We start from the raw sequence: 22,770 nt of genomic DNA on the forward strand, positions 1-22,770 counted from the left end.
GTGGAGCAGGCGAAACCCAGATGCCGTCGGACAAACAGAGTGAAGTAGAGAAAGGATTGTCTGGGGCAGCGGGAGAGTAGAAGCCCAAGAACAACAAGTCACTGTCGGCTTCTCGTGCCAACTTGAGGGAAGGAAGCAAAAGCCCAGCAATCCTGAGGCAGGAAATGCAACTGAAGCCCTCCTCACTCAGGACCTGGGCAAGAGCGCCAGCCCCTCCACGGCCTGTGGGCTGAGGCTGGGGGCTGGAGAGAGCCAGGTAGCAACGAGGAGAGAGGCCAGATTCATAGCGGGCACATGAACAACGGTGAGACGATACCACATTAGTATTAAACACTTATTTCTTTAAGGGACGTATCTAAAAGAATTACATGTCATATTGGCTAAAACTTTAATAGAGAATTCCTTGTTATTGTTAATGATGAAAAATAAAGTTGTATTAGTTTCACATCATAAACACACATATCCTTTATTGCTTTCATCGCAGGAGCACGTTAGGCTGCCACCACCTGGTGGCAGTGTACCTAAGTACAGGATCCAGGTTTGAGTAGTCAAATTAACCCTTCAGAAGGTAGATTCTGGGCAACTGAGTACAAAAGTGATGGCAAATGTCACCGTAGGCTGCGCTACACGGTTTGGCGCATGAGAAACCGAGGGAACCCAGCAAATGTTGGCAATGCCAGGAGGCAATGGAGTTCTAAGCAACATGCTCACCAACACAAGAGGGAGCTCTATCGATCTGGTTTTTTTTTCGTTCCACCAATAGATTTTCTTTCCTCTCCTTTGGTCTCCTATCTCTCAATTACTGAAAACAGTTACTACAAAGAGCAGCAGTTGCTGTCCACTGGACAGAAGCCATTCAGATTAAGGTACCCCAATACTGACAAACAGGGCCAACATCATGACTCACCTGGGATTCAAGACATTCACCACACCCCGAAATCCTGGCTACTCACCAAGGTTGTACCACATGTCTCTGATTTCAAAGCCAATCTGTCTCCTCATATCTCCATACCTGGAAACCAGGGAAAGGAAAAATGCTGAATCACTCCATAGAGCATTTGAAAATCAGACGAATTATTTTAAGTGCAATTAAAGTTTCCCATCACTGAGACAAATAAAGAGAGTGTCAAAGCTTCAACTTCTTTTGGCACCAAAAGGAATCAAAGGATCTAGCTGGGGGAATCTCACTTTCTCATCACCTAGGGTTATGTAACATCTTCCCCCTTGTGGGAACACCGGGGAAGTTGTGGAGAGTAATGAAAGCATTTTCCTTCTTTCTTCACTCTCATGGCTCCTGGGCCTAAGGGGGAGTTTATTTTCCATGCATGTCATTAGCATCTAGGCACCCAGACAACAAATAACATCCTACCGCATACGGTAAGCTGCTTTCCCATGTTAACATTAAACCCAGAGTCAGGGAAGGCCTCTTTCAAATTTCTCGCATTCTTCTATATCATTTCAAATGTAAGGAAGGGCTTAGCACCAAAAGATGCCAACAAATATTCCACCATTTTTGTTTATCAGGGAAAATAAATGCTAATTTTCCTCCCGGTGGGTGCACGGAGGAGGTGTATGTTTCATGAGTAAACAGAATTTGATGCTTCAGAAGATAAATCTTTATTAGTTTGTGAGCAATTTAACTTTTTCTTTTATTGCCTAAGGAAAAAGCTGATTATATTAAAAATAATAATTTGCAAAATTATCCTCCAGTGTTATAGTTTAGCGGCTGTGTCACTGAGCCCACTCTCATGTCAGGAGATGAGAAAGGGAAAGCTCTCATTACAGATGACCACATTGTGGCTCTTTCGGTGAAGATCCGCCCAGCAAATCAACAACTGCAGCCTGCTGCCACCTTATTAGAAAGTCTCTGGTGCCCTGAGCACCTGCCTGTCACTCACAGCCAGTATGATAATCTCAGCCACAGAGGATCAGTCGCACCTGGCAGCTCTGCTGTGTGTGTAGGAGGCCACAGGCCTCGGTCCACAGTATAGATGGCGAAGCTGGGTCAGCAGCTTAACCACTTCCTACAAGGACGAGCTCGTCCTCTGAGGTCCATGTGTCACCTACAAGCCCAGCCCGGGTGAGCGCTAACGTAGGTAGATTCGGTCAAGGAGGGGGATCTCAGCTGGGGAATGAGCCCTTCACCAAGGCTACAGTGAAGACAGGCCCCCACCCTTGGTTGGTAAAAACACACCAGCAGGAAAGCTACAGGACCGAGCCGGTGGGTGGCAGGAAAGCACTTTCAATGCACAACTTGCACCCCAAACTACCCAAGGGATGTTGACCTGAGTGCCATTAAGTGGTGCATCCCTTTGAGGCTTGCAGTGCCGGCTCCCCTCTTTCCATTTTGCTTCTGTACTATGACAGAGGGACCTGGGCAGCCACTGCAGCTGGGCTGGGAGAGGACACCCTTAGCTGCGTGGTGCCCTGGCAGGTTGGCATCCCAGCCTTTCCCAGGGGGTGAGAAATGCAGAAAGTAAGACTCTGCCCAAACCCAGTGCTGAGTTTTCCTCTGAGGTTAGCGAAGGTCTCATTGTCCAGGTGGACAAGTTGCCTTCCAGCCATGCAGGCATCGGGCAAGCCCAGGATGTGGCATCAGAAGGAGGTGGCCCTGAGAACGCAGACACCTCCAGCCCTTCCCCCTGCTACCACATGTGCAGACCCTTGACACCCAGAGGAGGCCAGAGGCCCCGAAGAGGTGAAAGTGCTCACAGTGGGGTTGGCCTTCCTTGTATTGACAGCCCAAGCTTTATGCACCCTTCTCACATCTGAGCTACATAGAAGTCTTCTCATCCTGGGGTAACATCTCCCCGAAACAAAAAGGCCTAATACCATGGGTGACCTGCATCAGTGCTGTGCCCTCTGGCCCCTGACCAACTCCCTCTCTCAGGTCCTGTCCTGATTAGAATTAGAATGATGCACAGGAAATCCTGAAGCTCAGAAACTTAAGTACAGGGACCCTTGGCAGCAGCACGTTTAACATTTGTGGCTTGAGTCATTCAGGAGTGACCCAGTGTAGCGACTGGCCATTTTTCCAGAGCCAGCATCACAGTCTGGGTCCTGGGAGGCTCAGGGAAGGGCGTCCAGTGAGGGGGCTGGCTGCTCCCAGGGGATCCCTGCCTCCCCCTGCCCTCCCTGCTTCTCCTTCAGGTGTTGAAGAGGGGTGAGGGGTGAGGATTTGCATTCTCAGTTACACTTCACTGTCTCATAGGTGGCACATGATGGGCCTTGGCAGTATTTGAGAACTGGGGGATTAGCAGAGATCTGAGAGCACATCCCTCCTGAGAGTCAGGCCTACGGCATAAAGGTGCTAAAAATGCTGTTGCAATAGTCAAATAAGACAAGGGCGCTCAGGCCTAGAGCAAAGGCGCCAAGGAAGGGTGAGGAGCGCGGAGGTGAAGGGCAGATTGGATTTCCCTGGCAGCAAGATTGATCTTTTCTCCAGTTTTAATAAGAAGGCAGCTTTGATGAATCTATACATGCCTCGGCATAATCCCCAAATAGAGTTACAGCTGTCACCAGACCTCTAGAGGCTTCCTGAACCATTTCCCTATTCTTCCCACAGAGGAGAAAAATGATGGTAATTGAGAGTGTCTGGGCTAATGCTCATTACCTGGGAACAGAACTCCAGAGCTGGGGCAGCCTTGGAGATCATAATTAAGTTCCTCTCTCACCATCTGCAGTTGAGGGAACTGGACTAGTCCTAGGGGAGAGAAGCAGTGGCTTGGCCATTGTCACAGGGTGAGAGAGGGGAGACTCTGAGCCTTCAGTCCACAGCCAAGCTTCCCCCCAGAACAACACCTCCAGGACAAGCAAGGACCTTGTGAGACCAGGCAGAGAGCAGGCAGACATTGCTGTGGCCAGTTTCCCCACGAGGAAGCCGAGACGCCGAGACTCTAAGTGGTCAACTGACTTGCTGACTCCACAAAGCTAGGATGGCATGAGCTGGAGCCACCTTGCTCTGCCTGGCGCTTCTCACCTGTGCCCACCCACCGAGCAAGCAGAACATGAGCTCAGGAGGCAGCTCCCCAGGGAGAGCCAGGATCCCACATCCTGGCTGTAACCCTGACATAAAATCACGTGAATTTGGTCTCTGTGGCCTAACCTCAGCCCCTGGTTTCCCGAATCTTCACTCCAAGAAACAGAAAACTCATGTCCTCCAGAGATAGCCCCGGCTTGGGGGTAAGGCCACCCTGAGCCTCAATCTAAGCACAGTCGGCCATTTACTTGACCACTCTGACCCTCAGTCTCCTCATCTGTAGTACTGGGATAATGCATGATGCTCACCTCCCAGGCATTTGTGAAGGATGAGAGAGAGATGATGCCCCTGTTCATCCTGGCAAGCGCTTGAGCCAGGCGAGGTCCTTCCTTTAAAATCTCAGTCTGGGCCTCATCATGGTTCCAACAGCTGTTTAGATCAATTCATTTAGCGAACATTTACTGAGCACTTAGGCCAGACACAGGGCTAATATGAGAATATGAATATAAGGGTATGAATATTAATACAGGAATAATAATATTAATGGAGAACTGACAAGACCCACGGACCATGCGGGCTGTTAGCATGGTGGGGGGGCTGGACAATAACCAAATAATCACACAAGATATAGATATATTGATAGAGACATAGATAGATAGGGCACTGTCTCTTTGAAGGCCATGATTATGGCTTTTTAGGAAAAACATGGGAGAAGTGAGAGAATTTAACAGGAGTTTTCTAGGAGAGTAATATTTGCCCCAAGATTTGAAGCAGGAGAGGTGTAATCTACACAAACAGGCTACAGAAGAGCCCTGGGGGCAGAGGAACGAGCAGGTGTCATGGCCTTGAGGCAGGGAGGGCAGGTGAGCAGGGACCAATGCATGCAGTTGGCTGGATGTGCTGTCAGCAGAGGCTGCAGAGGCAGATTTTTTAAAAGGCATTTTTTTAAGTTTCAAAACTTTTCTTGACATAAGAAATAACATTTACTTTATTAACTGGAACACATATTAACATAGGTACATAAAAGTTTTATGAAATAATGTTTAACCTTACTGCCTGCAATGAACTCTGATATTTTCTCTTATATTCTATTTCACTGAAAGAAGAAAAAAAAAGAAAAAAAACAGCTGGTCATGACTGCTGTGGGTTGAACTTCATCCTCTACAAAGATAGGTTGAAGCCTGTGGCCTTATTTGGAAATAGGGTCTTTGCAGGTGTACTCAAGTTCCGATGAGGTCACAGGGAGTGGGGTGGGTCTGAACCCAATGACTGGTGTCCTTGTCAGGAGAGGGAGACCGAGAGACGCACACACAGAGGAAGACACAGGAAGAACACCACGTGGAGCTGGGGCAGAGATGGGAGTGATGCAGCCACAGGGCACCAGGGATGGGGGTGTGGGGCCGGTCCTCCCCCTGGACCTCCAGATGGAGCCAGCCCTGCCAACAGCTATTTCAGACTTCCGGCCTCCATAACCGAGAGATGATAAAGTTCTACGGCTTCAACTCACTGTTTGTGTTCATTGTAATGCCAGATAGACCTAAAACACTGATATGATGACCCTTTAAGGTGACATTCTGGACCAATACAGGGTGAGACCCACAGCTTGAGAAATGCTTTCTTCAGGTGAGAGAACAGAATGAGAAGGCCTAGGACCGAGACTTCAGGTGCTCTACCACTCAATGCTGAACTCGAGAGGATGAACCCGCTGAGAGAACAGAGATGGGAAACCCAGCGTGGAGTTCTGACAGTTAAGAGGGTGCTCAGAGGCAGGGGTGGGGACAGCATCGAGGGATGTGGGGAGAGCAGTCCAGGGGAACAAGTGCCCCCTTCCCCAGTTAGGGCCTTGGGGCCATTGCCAGCCTGGCCGGGGGTGCCGGGGGAGTGTAGGGCCTGCCGCTGGGTCCAGAGTGGGCGGAAGGTGAGGAAATGAGAGGAGGAAGCTGGACAGAGTGCCGGCGTGAGCTGAGGCATTTCTCTTTTTCCAAATAGTGGAGGGGTGAGGGGCGATGGGACCCCACATGGGAACAATGGGAATGCACCTTGTTAGAAACAGGTCTGATGTGACAGGGTCCTGCCTGCACCGCGCGTTGTCATGCTCAGCAAGTGCAACGTCACCAGTGGACCTGGGACACAATTAGCATTTCGAACATGAAGCTGGCACAGGGCTAGCACTTGTTAAGTCTAACTTCCTGGGTGTCCTTCTAATTTGTGAATTTATTTTGAGTAATTTGGGTCTTTTGGGGAAAAAAGACATTAGCACAGACACAAATCAAATTGATCATATTTCCTGTTATGGTCTGGAATATGTAATTGCAGCTTCCGATGAGGTCACACTGCAAAACGGGGCTCTTGGAGCATATTTATTCTCTTTTAGTTTCCTTAATGGTAGTGTCTATATTTTACTTAACACCTGGAGTTTCAGAGCCCCGTGTTTGGTAAGATGGAGGTCTTTTTGTTAGCGAAGTATTTGAGTCCAGTTGTGAAACCTGTCCTCTTAGAAGGTCGCAGACTTCTCTAGTTACAAAACAATAAAACCAAACAGGAAAATAGTCCGGGGACCAAAGGGGGAGAGGGGCTTTGTGAAGGGTTGTCTTCACAGTAACTTGGGCTTTGCCATCACACTTTATCCTCTTGTGCTGAAACTTTTACATTAGCCCGACTCAAACTCTTCCACTTTTCCAGAACAAGGTCAGGTCCTGAACACAGAAGCTCCTCTGTGGTCCTGTGCCACATCATCCCACATCAGGATACATGGTGTCTTGAATACTAAAACTGTCAGGCTGGCTGCTCAGCACAAGTCACCTCTTTGACATTTCAGTCATATGTCCTGAGCCCCAGTAACGGCAAAGGCTGGGGGTGGGAGGGAGGTTCAGCATTCTCTTGACACTGCTGTCCTTCCTTGAGTCATGAGCACCAAGGACGTCTGACGGGTGAGCCAGTGACATTTTCACATTATGAGCGTTGATTCCTAGGGGTTATTTACTCTGTGGTTCACTGGCAACTCCTGCACTCAGTTCCAGTTTGACATATTCAGTTCTCTGCATGGCAAAGCCCATTCTTTTGTGCTACTCCCATGCACTTTGGGGACTGTCTTTGGAATGAATATCCTAATTATTTCCCCAACCTTGGTCCTCAGGAAGACGGGGAGCTAAACAAGAAGGAAAGAACAGGCAGGTCTTCTGATGCTGGAATTTTCTACTGGTTTGAGCCATAATACTGTGGACCAGGCAGAGGTGAGAAGCTGCAGGGCTTCACAGGAAAGAAGGGAAGAGTGGACTGGGGGTGGGGAACTTCCCACGCAGATGCCTGCAACTGGATTCAGGAGCCCTTGAGTAGCAGACAGGCCCACATGGAGACAGCGCTGAGGCTGCTGAATGGGTGTGACATGGCTCCACCTGTGGGCTCCCTCCTCCCAATTAGGTCACAATGCAAAACCCCAATGCACCAAGCTCCAGTGAGTTTCAAGTCGGCACCCAGCTGTTTGCTCACACCTGTGGGGTCGATTCCCACAATGAAGGCCCCTTATGGCTGCCCCAAACTCCAAGCCCCCCCAGACCTTGCTATTCCCTTAGGTTCTAACAATCCAGAGCATCTCTTTGCTTGTAGATCAGGCCATGCCCTTGGGGACTCTCAGCTGCCTTCACCACCCAGCCAGGAAGTACACGCTGCCAGGAGGCCTCTGGCTCCCCAGACCGAGCCCGACGGGCCCATCTCTCTGCTCCCCACTCCACTTACACCCACTCCACTCATTATTTTTGCTTCTCCACCTACCCCACTAGACTGTGACCTTCCTCACCATGAGATCCAGATCTCACCCCTCCATCCTGAGCACTAGGACCGTGGTGGCCTGGCTGCGCACAGAATAGGCACTCAATCACTTTCTACTAGACAATTTTAAACAAATCAAAACATTTCTAGGCATTGTATGTGCCTAGACAATTTAAGCATTTGGGTAGGACATCTTAAAATATTTCTCATGCAGGTTTTGCTATTTGGAAATCAAATTTGCAAATGGATCATATATGGTATAAGATATATCAAGCGGCATGAAGGATACAACAAACGCAGGTGACCCCTCCATGCAGTGTATGCCATGTGGCCTCACCGGTCAAGACAGGCTTATCTCAGGCGTGGAGAACACTTTGTCCTGGACATCACGACACACAGAGCCCATGCTCCAGGGAGACCCTTCAGACTGCACCAGGGCCTGAGGCCATCCTGCCAGAGTCTCGTAAGGACAACTTCTGAGAGGCTGGGGTTTTTGTCCCTGGGGGAATCCACCAGAACATTGCAAAGCGGGAATACAGAGTCTCTCATTGCCACAGTTGTGCCAGAGAGAAGGCTAAAGCCCCAGTTAGAGGTCCTGCCCGGCTCTTGAAGGGGAGACACCAGCTGGCTGTGTTTAATTCCCCTTGGCTTTGAAGCCTCTGAATCCACACGACTACGTGAGAAGCAAACCTACGTGAGAAGCAAACGTTTCCTCCGGCCGCCAGGCCCTGTGTGGTTAATACACTTACAGATGTTGCTCAGTTTAGGCTGTTAGCACGCAACCAGAAACAGGGAGGACCCAGGGCAGAGCTATCCCGCTCTGGCTTGGAGAGTGCTCAGCATTGAATTGTTTCATTCTAAACACTGCCAAGGAGATGCCAGCTCTTTAGAGGCAGATTTCCAGCTTAAATTCACCCCTCTTCTCCCACAGGCATCTGCAAGACCAGGAAGTGTCATGTACTTGGCAAAGAACGGGTTCCGAGCCAGGTTTAGATGCCAGCCTCACCCCACAGTGATCCCTGCCCACATGCACAGGTGGTTCCACCTGCTGTGGCCGAGCTTTCCTTTTGCAGGATGGGACAACAAGGGACCTGTGCTTCAGGGAGGTGAGCAGGCACCGAGTGAGTCGTGCTGTGTTGTGCTGAGTATGTGCTGTTGTTATTGTTTCTGCTACAATTCCCACCACCAGGGCATTTCAACTGCGGAGGACAGTGGCAACCACAAGCAGCCCTCCTTCACTTCCCGTGGCCCCTGAGGGGATGTAAATTTCCCAAAGCGGGAGCCTATGTTGAGCCAGTCTCCAGAAGGTACAGCCTGGAAAAGACTGTCTCTTGATGCTGTGAGCCAAGGTGAGTGATAAACATGCAGGTAGGCTCCAAGGAGGTGGGCTGCAGCTGCTGCTGTCACAGGTGGGGACCCACTTCTGCACCATTCTGGGTGCTGGCTCCTAAGTGCACTTTTCTTTTCTGAGCAATGATCACTGTGTGTATCAATGGCGAGTAGATACGAGTTACCAACTGAGGCCGCTTGAAGGAAAGACGGCCAGGTGGAAGTTGATTTTTAGTTAGAGAAGCACAGACCAAAGGCTTGAGGGTTCTAAAGGCAGCACAGATTAAAATCTTGGGCTCTGGACACCTAGATTAGAACACTGCTTTTCCACTTCTAGGTTCGGGGTTGGCCAAGTGGCTCGATCTCTTTCCCTTACTTTCCTCATGGAAAATGAGGGTGAGAAGAGCACTAATGCATAGCTTTGCTTTTTAGTGATTATACATGGAAAATGCACACAAAGTGCTTAGAAAGTCATCAGTACATAGTACACCCTCAGTAAATTATTTGCTGAATTACGGTCATGCTTCACTTAACAATGGGGATACGTTCTGAGGAATACGTTGTTAGGTGATTTTGTCATTGTGTGCACATCACAGAGTGTACTGCACAACCCTGTACAGCCTACAGCACACCTAGGCTGTGTGGCGTAGCCTATGGCTCCTGGGCTACAGACCTGCACAGCATGTTGCTGTGCTGAACACCGTGAGCAACTGTAACACAACGGCAAGCACCTGTGTGTCTAAACGTAGAAAAGGGACAGTAAAAATAGCATTATAATCTTATGGGACCGCTGTCATGTATGGTCCATCGTTATGCCAGGCATGACTGTAATTCACTCTCCAGGGATATGTGCTTTCGAATTGTCCTGCGAGTGAGAGACAGGCTCACAGAATACCAGAAGGGCTGAGTAGCTGCCACCTCCTGAGGCTCCCTCTGGAATCTCTAACTCGGTGAGCGGTACGGAGGTGGCCAGGCCTGGGGATAGTCAGGATGTTGCAGAAGTATTATAAAGTGACAGAGAGGAACTGATGACTCGGCAGCATGGGGGGAATTTCAGAACTCTCCTCAAAAGTACTTACGAAAGGGGCATCCAGAGCAGTGAGAAATTAGTGAAACTGAGGCACAAAGCAAGCCAGCAAGGCCCCTATGTTGGAAGAAAACCCATGCAACAATTTTTTTCAGTCTCAATATTGGACCAAGAGTGGTGCAGGATGCAGGGGGGTTACAGAGCCGAAGGAGCCAGGCGAGGACCTTGGCTTGTGGGGAGCCTCTGAGGGGTTTGCTTGCAGGGACACAAGCAGCTGGTTCAGTCCACACACATCTCCTGCCCAGAAGACCGGAGTTCTCTACTACCAGGGAGGAAACCACTGACAGCTCCAACCTCACAATGACTTGTTCAGCAGTCCTAACAGTGCCAAAAGCTTCACCAGAAGCTTCTGTTTTAGAAGCAGAATTGGAAAATTAAGCAGTAAAGTAAACCACATGTGCAATGACATCCGAATGGTGCACAGCAACAGGAATTATCTCTGGAAACTTGAATTCCGTGTTGTGCTAATAGTCTAGAATTACATGACTTGGAACCCACCCGGATGAATCCTGCAGTTTCAGATCTTGATTCATAGGTGAGAAAAGGCAACACTCCATTCACAATTTAAAACCAGCCTTTCACTGCACTGTGATCACATCTCAATCTGTACCAAGTTGGCTTAGAGATTACACTAATCACGGTGCAGGCCCTGACTGCAGCATCGGAGCTGGATGGGAACTCACTTGTTAAGGATCTTGGCCCTCTTGGCACTTGAGAAGTTCTCCAGTTGCAAGGACTCTTGAGTGAGGAAAGCAACCGCCAGGTGAAAGTAGTTGTTCCACAACTGAAAACCAAAAACAGGAGATGCTAAGTTGTTGAACAGCTTAATACGGGATCTCAAAAATGCTGAGACATTGGTCATTTGCTCAGCAGACACTTCTGAAATATATTAAATATATACTACAACTATATATTTAATATAAATTGCTAACCAGACGCCCATGATGTGGTTCAGGGCTGAGCACGTGGGCTGTGAGGTCACAGTGCATGTTCTCAAGTCCCTGCTCTGTCACTCACACAGACAACAACTGGAACAACTGTGCTTGGTTTCCTCACCAATAAAATGGGAATTTCAACAGTAGCTCCCTTCTAGGGCTGCTGGGAGGATCAGAGGATTCTGATACATCTATGCAGAGCCTTTACGGCACTATAGAGTGGGGGGAAAGCTCTTCATAAATGTTAGCTCTTATTATGGTATTAGGAAGACTTTGAAGAATAGTACAGATTTTGGTAATTTATGACATTTTATTATACAAAAATATCATATAAATACTAGTGAATTAAGGAAAACAAATGGAAAAAGAGCAAACACTTCATATTTCAAGGGTTTATGGACTGCATATACGTGCTTTAAAAAGACAATGGTCTTTAGAAGAAATTTGTGGATGTCGCTTTTCTCGTTTACAGACCAGGGGTAATATTTATTATATCAAATGAGACAGTGGCAAAGAGTTATATAAAAATAAAGTGTGAACATTATTGACTATTTTTAACTACCTATGAAGTAAGTGAAAATTTAAGAGGCTTTACAGGATTTAAGAAAGAGACCGTTCAGCTTGCATGTACACAGCACTTCTCACAAACCATGCAATTTCTGTAGTCACCCACCAGCTCCTTTGATCACTGTAGAACTAACCAAGCAGGTGCTGTTACCCCCATTTCACAGCTGAGACTCAGAGACTTGTCCAAAAGTTGCAGGTGACACATGAGGCAGAATGAAGGTCTGAGCCCAGTGTCCCCAAGCAGAGCCTACACTCCTTCACTGCCCAGAGCGGCTTTCTTATTTGGCCTCTTTTATAATGAAATGGATGGCTCCAGTCAATAAAATACAAGTTGTTCCTTTTGCTTTGTTTTTGGAACTAATACCTCCCACCTATTTTCTCCTTGCCACAGTGCTGGCAATACCCATTGGCCATGGTTAGCTGCATTCTGACACTCAGTCAGGAGCCCAGCTAGAACAGGACCGATGTCTGCACAGACCCAGAGCATACCTTAATTTCTACCTGCTTTATAAACAACACTAGGGGTGAAGGATGAAAAATTACCTGTGGGGTGCAATGCACACTACTTGGGTTATGTGCACACTAAAAGCCCAGACAGATTTCACCACGATACAATGTACACATGTAACAGAATTCAGCTGGTACCCCTGAAATCTATTAAAATTTTTAAAAATGTAAGAAGAAGAAAAAGAATGTAAAAAAAAAAAAAACCAAAATAACAAAACATGAATGCTTCTTTTTAAGTGACTGCTTCACTAATGCCTAATTCTTTCTTTTCATTTATACTGCCAGGACCACAGTTAAGCCAGAAGCATGCAAGACAGTAATGCTGTTCTTAAAGGCAAACAGGTAGAAATTAAAATATGTTCAGTGTTCATGCAGATGTGGTTCCTGTTCTGGTCGGTCCCCTGACCATGAGTCTCAGAATGCACCAGACAATGGCCAATAAGTCCTGCTAAACCCTCTTCAAATAATAACACATACGCACGTCACACTTGCCGGGGCAAAGCTCTGTGTTGGATGGAAAGAGCCCATTGTTTTTACAGTGTTGGGGCTGACGGTGAGGGTCCAGAGAACTCTACTCATGAAACAGCAAAGAAGGGCATCAGTAACCGACATGCTGAGAAAAAGGATCCCTACCACAGTAGCCACAATTAAAAACACAGGAATGGACTCAGCAAGTCATATCCAACACTGATATGGAAAAAAAACTAGAAAATCTAACAAGGCATACAAAAAGACCTAAATACCTAAATATTGCAGTATAGGATGGCAAAAAAAATACTACCAAGTATTTCCTCAAATACTATAAATTCCCCAAATTTATTTACAAATTCAATGGAATTCCAATTAAAATCTGAGGGGCACATTTTTAAAAAAGAAACTCAACTAGCTAATTTTAAACATCATAGGGAAGAGATGAAATGCACAAAATAGCCAAGATAATTTTTTAGTAACAAACTAATGGGGATGTCTTGACTGTATGAGCTCCGTAAAAAGGCATAGCAATTAAGCCACCAGGGTAATAACAGAGAAAATATAAGTGATACACAAATACATCTGCAATTATTTTAACTGCAGCATTTCAAATCACTGGGGGAAGATGTAACCTATTCATGAAGTGATGTGGGGAAAAGTGAAGTGACACTCTTACCCCTAATACAAACTATGGAAATCCCAGATAGAGCAAACACCCAAAAGTAAAAAAAAAACCAAAAAACCAGAAAACAAAAAACCCCCAAGAAACTATAAACGTATTAACAGATTGTAACTACATAAAAAATTATATTATAATATTGAGGCAAGGAGAGATTTGTCAAGCAAAACATAAAACTAAATAGCTATAAACGAAATGACAGATTTGGCTACAGAAGAATTAAATATTTCTATATGATAAGTATAAACCCATGACTAGGCTACATCAAGAATTCCAACTAATAAAAAAGGAAGACAAACAGCCCCACAGAAAAACAAGCAGAGGAAATGATCAGACAGTTCACAGTAAAAACCACACAGCTGGCACTTATTCTCAGGCTAACCAGTCATCAGAAAAATGCCACTAAAAACAGAAATCAACACTTTTAAAGAAATTAGTATTGAAGAAGATTCTAGAATGTGGCTGTTCCCAAGGAACGTTGGTGGGATTGCAAATTACTAAATCATTGGAGGCGGGTACTTTCTCACTGTCCATCAAACTTAACACCTCATTCCATTGGGCCTGCAGATCAGCATACGCTACAGCAGCGCATGCGCTGAGATGCACGCACGCCACATCCCTCCCAGCAGCACGGCTGACGAACGGGAGAAACTAGAAACAGCCTGTAGGTCGTCAGTACAGAAACTTTGAATAACCGTTGGTACCTTCATACTGTGGACTATGACAGAACTGAAGAACACATAGAGTATGATCCGGTTCACGTTAAAGGCCAAAAGAAAACATGCACAGCTCCGTATAAATGCTTAAAGCGTCAGGAAGAGCACACAACAATTAGTTAAAAGTTGCCCCTGCGGACAGGGATTGAGAATTAGCAAAGGGTAGGAGGGGTTATTTCATATTTTGTCTGATATACTGAGTTACCATGCATGAACATTTTACAATGAAAAAATATTTCTGTTATTATGACTTATGAAAACAAGCATTAAGTAGAGAAAATGATAAAAATTAAAATTATGAAAAAACATTTGTAGATATATAGTGCCTGATATTATATAATTATTTTCTATATTGCTGATAAAATAGAACTTTTAAATTAAAAAATTATAAAAGAAATAAGGGCAGTGCTGGGCATGGTGGTGCACACCTGTAATCACAGCTACTTGGGAGGCTGAGGCCAGAAGATCGCTTGAGTTCAGGAGTCCAAGACCAGCCTGGACAACATGGCAAGACCTCATCTCAAATTAAAAAAAAGAAAAAGAAAAAGATAGAAGGGCAGCATGGGCACCTTAGAATTTAATCTAATATACTAAGTATCACATTAGCTGTAAATTTTCTGGAGGCAACGCCGACAGGAAAGTAGAGGGCTATCTAATTTTTGTTATCTGGTAACACATTTTTGTGCTGGATCACAAACTGGGCTACATAAATTCTGCAGGTTCCTTCTCAGTGAATAATCTTGCCCAGAAAATAAACATGCCATTTGCATCTGGGTGGTTTTTTTCCTAATTTGCAAACTTTAGTAAAATAAACTAAGTCATAATAATGACAAATAAAATCATTATTAGCAGAAACATATCAGAGTATAATGGAACCGAAAGCCCCAAATCCCAGATGCACAGTAAGAAAGCCTGCCAGGCAAAACCACCCCTTATGGTGAGTGTGCACACGTGTGCACACACACACACACACGCACACACAAACTGCATGCACTGGGGAGCACCTGAAACTGATGGACCAGCTGGCGGCAACCCTATGGTCTAGGGGTAGGGTCTTTGGCCCGGTAAAAGCCACTGCAGGTAGCTCAAAACCCAGAGATAATGCCAGGGGAAGACAGTTCTCAAAGTGAGCTGAGCTCAGTGATGCAAACTCACTCTACCTCCGTGGCTGGTTCTTTGCTCTCCACAGTAGGAGGAACTGAGACAATCTTGGCAGGCACAGTCACCGAGACTCCAAGGCCTCCCAGCTCAGAGACTCCCTTCTTGTCACTCTGATTCAATAGTTTTTCTCTGAAACAACTCTATCTCCTTCCTTGCTAAATTGAGCAAATACCCTGAAGGGATAATTTTCCCTCCTTAGGTTCCAATAGTATGAATTGTAAATTCCATTTCTGCACCTCAGATGGTAGACCAATTAAATTCAAGGATTAGAAATTCTATAAGATATTGGCACAGACCAGCAATTTGTTTAACGTGATTTCTCCACAAAGGTTGTGTCTACCTCTTCTCTTACCTGTAGCTCAAAGTTGGCTTGATCCAGAAATTTTTTGTTCAGCATATCTGCATACTGATTAATTGCTCGCAGGAAGACTCTGAAAGATCAAGAGAAAATTACATAATTACACACTTATGCTCTGGTGCTTTGGTAGGTTTGGCATTTCAATTAGATACAATCCCAGACTGTCTGGAATGTGAACTCTCCAAATCCTGTGCAAAACTGTGAGGTTTTGCCAATGAAAAGCCTACAGAATTATATGTAGAAGTTCTTCAGATTAATCAAAGAAATTAGCACATGCAGAATAAAAGCAAAAGACCAAAATAACAGCTTCTGAAAGTAACATTTGAAAAGTATCACCAAAAAAAATCTAATTTAAAAAAAAGGAAAAAAGAAAAGGTGCAAATTAAATCCTTTTCTCAGGTTGCAATGTCTTAATGTTATATTATTAAATTGATCTTTGCTTAGTGGCTTTTTAAAGTTACATATGTGAAATTGCTCTCACACAGGAGCTATTAAGCTTGGAATGGTTTGGTGTGATATTACCAGTACAGCTTGCTACTTTTGTGTCATTTGTCCTATACTCTGCATGCTAATTTTGATCACTACTTACTTAAGGAGAATTAAAAAGCTTTAGCAAATATAAAAGTGATGACAATAATTTTAGCAGGAATTTTAATTCCTAGATTCATTGGTAATATGCAATTTTAACATTCTTCAATAACCATGACTTTTACTTTTTTATGATGAAATATGCAAGCCTGGCTGTCACAAATGACTCCAGAGTACTGTCTTTCACAGGCTTGTTCATTCAGATTTGTTTTATAACCCTGGAAAATATCTACAGTGCTAAAGCTTAGTCTAGATACTTTTTAAAAGACCTTTTTCCCTTTGCACAAAGGCAGGATGTAAGAGGAATTAGCATTAGGTCACAGATAATAAACTTAATTACACTTTCTCTATTTAGACAGCAGGAAGCAGCCAGAGTGTAAGGGAAATCTAGGTTACTTACTAGTAACTGCTGCTCTCTGACAACATTATCTCTTTAGCCAAGCGCCCTGGAGAAGCTCCCCATGCCCCGGCCATCTCGGAGCCGCTAAAAGGCAGCCAGCCAGGGAGGGGGGAAGAAGGATTCACCACCTGGGGTTTTAAGGAGGTCTCTGCCACCACCACCTCCTGCACAACACCCACCGTCACTGCAGACTCTCTCATGCAGCGCTAAGACAGGGATGTGCAGACATCACTTCATCAAGAAACCTATCAGCTGGATCTAGGACCAAAACAGCTGTGACCAAGGGGCCGTGACAGGGTTTGCTGCCTCAGTCACTAACAAAAAGACCTGCAGATGGAGTGATTTGAGTTCTTCCCTGGGGACATTAAGATATAACCAAAAAGGAGGAAGTAGTGTTTTTAAGTGAATATTAATGGAAGGGCATGGGGAGCATTGCCTTGTCCATTAACCAGGAACACAGGCTGGACAGCAGTGTCCATCAGCCACAGGCTGCAAATCAGCCACAGAGGTGGCAAATATAGGATGCCCAGTTAAATCTGAAAAATAGCTCTTATTGCTGAATTCTGTAATTAAAATTAAAAAAAGTTGAATACAGGACATTTAGGGCATCCTGACAAATTAATACGGGACCCAGGACAAAAAGGACAATGTCCACGGCATGCCTTATACATACAGGATGCCTGGATCTCCAATCAGCCTTCCAGTCTCGGGCTGGGGTCTGTCGTACCACGTTCAGCCCTCAGAAGTACAGATACGAGCTGCAGAGAAGATGGTCTACCTTCCCCACCCAAACTTGGCAGCTGTGTTCAAACAGCCTCTGGGGATGTGCACTGCGTTAACCCCAGGAACCACGGAAGATCCCCCAAGTGTCAGTGGGATACAACAGCTTCCCATCTTGACAAGGGTGGGCTCTCGTGAGGCACGAGAATACTGCGCTATGACCACTCACACTTTTTTGTTTTCCCTTAATTTTTGCCTTCAGCTTTAGAACTCTGCTATGCACTAAAGCAGCAGTCCCCAACCTTTTTGGGACCAGGGACTGGTTTCATGGAAGACAAGTCTTCCATGGGATGGCATTGGGATAGGGGGAAGGCAGAGCTCAGCGGTGATATGAGCGGTGGTGGGGAGTGGCTGTAAATACAGATGAAACTTCGCTCATTCACCTCCTGCTGTGCCTCCCAGTTCCGGTTCTTAAGTTTCATGGAAGACAATCTTTCCATTGATGGAGTGGAGGGGTGGGTTGGAGCTCAGGCGGTGATACGCCACCTGGTTCCTAACAGGCCTTGGCCCGGGGACTGGGGCCTGCTACCCTGGAGTACTCTAGGTCCTTATGAGGTCAAAGAAGACACTGTCCAGCCCTCTATGACAACAATGACAAGTTTACTAGAATATGCATTATTATTACAGGGTAATTATTTTGTCTCAAGATAGCACCCAAACAGTTGCCGTATGCTACTTCTAATTACGCTCTGGAACAATTTCAGCTAGTCAAATATATCTCTTAAGATGATTATGTTTTTAAAAAAATATACCATGCTCAAATAATATGAAGGTTGAACAAAAACTTCCTAATGAACTGACAGCTGAGGAAGTGCAGTGCTGAGAGCAGATTCTATAATTTAGATTCCTTATAAATGTTTTAAAAAGCCAGGGCAAAAAACAAATAATGTGGAATGCACGTAGCATGAGGGAAACTAGAGGAAAGATCAAATAAAAAACATAATCAATGCAGTAAACAAAGACTAGAAGCAGCTCAGGATCAATTCATCTAGGGCTGTGTCACTTCCACAGAACCATCCGGAGCACGTAGAAATTATATCCTACAGTTCACACTTGGGATTAGAAACAGAGCTAGGCCCTTGAGTCCACTTAAAGATAAAACAATTATCTAACCAGACAAAAAGAAACATACACAAAGACTTTTAGGTAAGAATATCTATTATCTACTGTAATTCATAAGTTATTTCCAATAAATGTCAAACTAGGGAAAATAAATAAGAAAAGCATATTAGAATCTTTTACATAGCAATCTGCTTTCAGCTGCAGAGGAATCACGAGCTATGTTGAGTGTCTGGATGGCAGGATGCCTCACTGGACCAAACGCAGGGCTCAACACAGCTCAAGATCACAGTCCTCTGTCCAGGAGGCCTCGTAGGGAGGCTGGGGTGCAGATGGGCCTGCCTGTCTCTGCATTCCCAATGACTCTATCTGTGCTGGACACTGCTGGGGCTGGGTAGTGTTGGGGAAGCCCTCTGGACTGTGTGACTAGCAGGTATTGCAAAGGCAGTGACCACGTCTGCTTGTTCACCCAAGTGCTCTCAATCTCAAGTCAGCTTCTGGCACATGGTCTCTGCTCAGTGGGTAAGTGACACAGGAATGAATGAATGAATGAGTGGGTGGATGGATGGATGAATGAATGAGCTGGCCCAGAAGATGGGGCTCCAAATTGGAGGGCTCAAGGAGGCTAGAATATTTGATTGCCTCTGGCTCTCCCGGGAGTCCTTGTGTTCTGTGTAGGTTTTCTCTAGTGGGATCCAGCTCTTTTTAGGTTCTCATTATCCAAATTTCTCATCAGGCATTTGGTGTCTGTGGCTGGGCACTGTTCCCTCATCCTCTCTACCTCCAGAGCTTGTTCCTTCTTCTCCTCTTCCCTCCTGGGGCTTGTGCCCTGATAGCAGGAACTTTGTCTTTTATGTATGCAGCTAAAATGACTCCTTGCCGTGCTGTGCATATCCTGAAATGCTTTCATTTCAGGAACCATGAGTTTATTACTAACAGAGCTCTCTCAGTTGAGGTATATCGGGAACCTCCCACCAATCAGAACAAAACAAAAGCAAACAAAAGCACCCAGAGCCTGCTCCAAGGAAGAGGTGGAATCCAGCCTCTGGCAGTTGGGTTTCTCTTGCTTCTCCCCATTCAACACTGTGGTGTGTGGGCCACAATGAACAGAGAGGCCTCACGTCACACAGGGAACACGAGAGGATACTCCCGGGACCAGGAACGGGGGTAAGGAGGGTACAGTGCAGACAGGCGCAGCTTCTGCTCCTGGAGCAAACATTCGGGAGAAGAGACCAACCACCCTGTGGACCAAGTGCGGTATGTCTAATTCAGAGCCAGGAGAATTCAGTAATTTCTAAAAAATCAAAACTCACAGTGTGAGAATTAAATGCTTTCATGGATGCTGTCCCAAATGGTCAAAATGATTGAGAAAAAGGGTAAGCCTGTATTTAATAGAGTCCTTTTCATTCATTTTTAATCTATGGATGGATTTATTTATAATCTGAAATTTTAGGAGATGAAACCAAACACACAAATAAATACTGTAGAAAGTGTCACAGGCAAATTGCGTCATCCAAGAAAGATTCAAAAAAGCCATGAGGTCTGGAAGCCTGTAAATTGTATTTTTTATGGCCTGATGGAAAGAAACATCCTCTTCCTTTCCTTGGTAACCGATTCCTGTCTCCGGGAAGTGAGAAGTACCATCTTTATGAAACCTGTCATGACATTATACATTTTTAAGAATGTGAGGCCAATGGGAAATTGCTAAGCCCAGGCAATTAACAGCAATAAAAAATCTGGAAAGTTCTCTTGACTTCCTCCTCTACACTTAACCCTGTAGTTCCCACGAGACATGAAATACTGTTCATTTCTGACAGTGTCAAATATGAGTGTAACTGTAGCCTCCACATACAAATATTTGTACAATTAAAGTCTGAATTCAATTTTATCTATCAATCTACAGCTTCATGTCCATGTAGACGTTAAGCTACACAACCTTCAGAAAGTTGCTCAACACCACAAAGAAATGATGAGCATGTGAGGTACGGATATGTTAATTAGCTCGATTTAATCATTCCACAATGTGTACATACATTATAACATCACATGGCACACCATAAACACATGCAATTATTGTCCATTAAAAGTAACACTTTAAAAAAGCAATGTCAAAACAAACAAAAAGAGTTGCTCAAATTTTTGAGATTCTCTTATTTTCTGCCAACAAACGAGAATACTAAACTACAGCCTCTGAGCTCCCTGGAACTTTGAATCTACAGGTTTTGTTTGTAACTTTCAGACTAACAGTAAGAAAGAGACATCACCACAGGATACAAAGCTACTTGAACACCATGATCTCCAGAGACACTTTACAAAATGTGAAGTCACATTTGGTGAAAGAGGAAGACATGCCCTGTGACTTCTGCACTTCGGTGAGACAGGCTGGATGTGGCTGGCAGGGCAGGGCAGGGCTCTGGCTGCAGAAGGCACCTGCCCAGTTCTGAGCTTTCAATGGTATGAAGTTTCTGGAGCAGGTCCCGCCAGCCTAGCCTATCTGCCCACATCCCTACTCTGTCCTTGAACAAAAAGAGGAGGTAGATGCCACATGGGCTCCAACAGGAGACCCTCTCGAAAAGCTGCCTATTGGAAAGCCACGTGCATACAATAACAGTAGCACAGTCCTAAATAATTACGTGTTAATTGAGTAGACGGGAACTTAGCAAGTAGGAAAGTAATCAGGAACCAATTTCACTATTACACGCTCCTGGCACAATTACAGGCCCTAAAATAACTTTATCATGACAGAGCCTCGGGTCTTTCCAGCATCCCTGTTACCCAGTGTTTGCTGCCAATGCAACCCAGAGACGAGGTGCCTCATCACTGCAGAGGGAAGACGTGGAGAAAGGCGTTGAGCTTCCAGTGGATTACAAAGCCCTGCCGCTCCAATTGTGAAGCTGCAGGGATTTTTTATTCCTTCCCTAAACTTTAAGTTACATAATTAGCTTGTATAGTTCAATATGAGGGCATTTAAATACCTCTGGCATTAAAACAAGTTGCTTGTGGGTGGGGGATGCCTCTTTTAACAAAATGTTTTGCTCAAAACGGGTAGAAAAAAGGAAACAAATTAAAAGTGATAGATTCCATCCCTGCAGAACAACGAGTCAAGTTACAGTAGCTGGAAATTTGCCGTAAAATGATTTCTGCATAATTCAGGAATGCTGGGAAGAAGAGGCAACTTAAGGAGAAGTGATAAAAGACATGCAGGAAACGTCACTTCAATTAAAAGGGCAGGAGTGAGAAGGAGCGCTTCACTTCCGCTGCTCAGTCTCTAGCACATCCCTGCACTGGGCAGGGTGGCTCTTCTGTAGAGGAAGTGACGAAATAGGGTCAGCAGCTTCCAAATGTGGGACCAGGAAAGACCCCTGGCATAGGAGGGAGAATGATGCACAAATCTGGGGGCCTGGGTGGGACCCGCCTCACGTCTTCGGGATTTGGGAAATTACAGGAAGACTAATGTCACTAGAACATTCTGGGAATGAGCAAGGTTGGGGCACAGCCTGAGGATCACACAGGAGCAGGAACGCCATCAGATTCAACTGCTATTATGTCCAGTCTGTACTAAAGGGAGTTTCATTTTTCCAAGATTTCCTAATTTTTTTCCAAATCAATAAAGACTTAAACATCCATCAAAGTCTTAACTAAAATCCACACTGCCCTGAACCTCCCTGCTGGGCAGCCATAGCTGCAGGCTTGGGCTGTGGTGCCACCGAGAACACAGAGGATTCCCAGGGAGCACCTGTGCGCTCTGGGCCTAGGTCACACCATCTCCGCGGAGGGGCCTCCATGAGCACAGGCCACTAGGTCCCTTCTGCTAGTCTTCCCCTGCTAGGGGAGAGGGACACTGGCTTGCTCATGTCCCCATGGGGAGGAGGGCAGAGCAGGACGGGACCAAGACCAAGCTCCCGGGCCCACCTTGGCTGCCTTCCTCGGGGACCTGGGTCAGTGCCGTCAGCACAATGCAAACGAATCCCTACAGCTGTCTGGCTTTTACGTTGCATTAAGGATAATTTCCAACATACGTAGAAGTGGGTAAGAGACCCATGAACCCTTCACCTGGCTTTGACGATGAGCACCTCTGCCAGCCATTGTTTCATCTGTATCCCCTCCTCTGTCCCCTCCCACATTATTATTATTATTATTTTAATGGACTTCATTTTTTAGAGCAGTTTTGGGTTCCCAGCAAAATTGAGTGGAAAGTATAGGTTTCCCACATATTACCCCCCCTTTAATGTCCCCCCCACAGTGGTGCACCAGTTACAAATGATGAACCTACATGACACCTGGGTGTCAGTTATCCCCCAAAGTCCACGGTTTACATTGCGGTTCACTCTTGGTGTTGTACATTCTGTGGGTTTGGACAAATGTGTAACAACAGGGATCCGCTAT

General features: G+C 45.6%; 1 protein-coding gene across 3 annotated transcripts in view; it reads right to left on the reverse strand.

Moving 5' to 3' along the window:
- DOCK1 (dedicator of cytokinesis 1) overlaps positions 1 to 22,770 on the reverse strand; it is a 469,449-nt gene that overhangs the window by 81,612 nt on the left and 365,067 nt on the right. For all 3 annotated transcript variants that reach the window (XM_045569235.1, XM_045569236.1, XM_045569237.1), the window contains 3 exons: positions 15,552 to 15,630; positions 10,847 to 10,947; positions 954 to 1,012 (listed from right to left, as the gene is read on the reverse strand). In XM_045569235.1, coding sequence (XP_045425191.1) covers positions 954 to 1,012; positions 10,847 to 10,947; positions 15,552 to 15,630 — 239 coding nt within the window. The remainder of the gene's footprint in view (positions 1 to 953; positions 1,013 to 10,846; positions 10,948 to 15,551; positions 15,631 to 22,770) is intronic.

This window comes from Lemur catta, chromosome 14, assembly GCF_020740605.2.
Source record: "Lemur catta isolate mLemCat1 chromosome 14, mLemCat1.pri, whole genome shotgun sequence".
Taxonomy (NCBI): Eukaryota; Metazoa; Chordata; class Mammalia; order Primates; family Lemuridae; genus Lemur; species Lemur catta.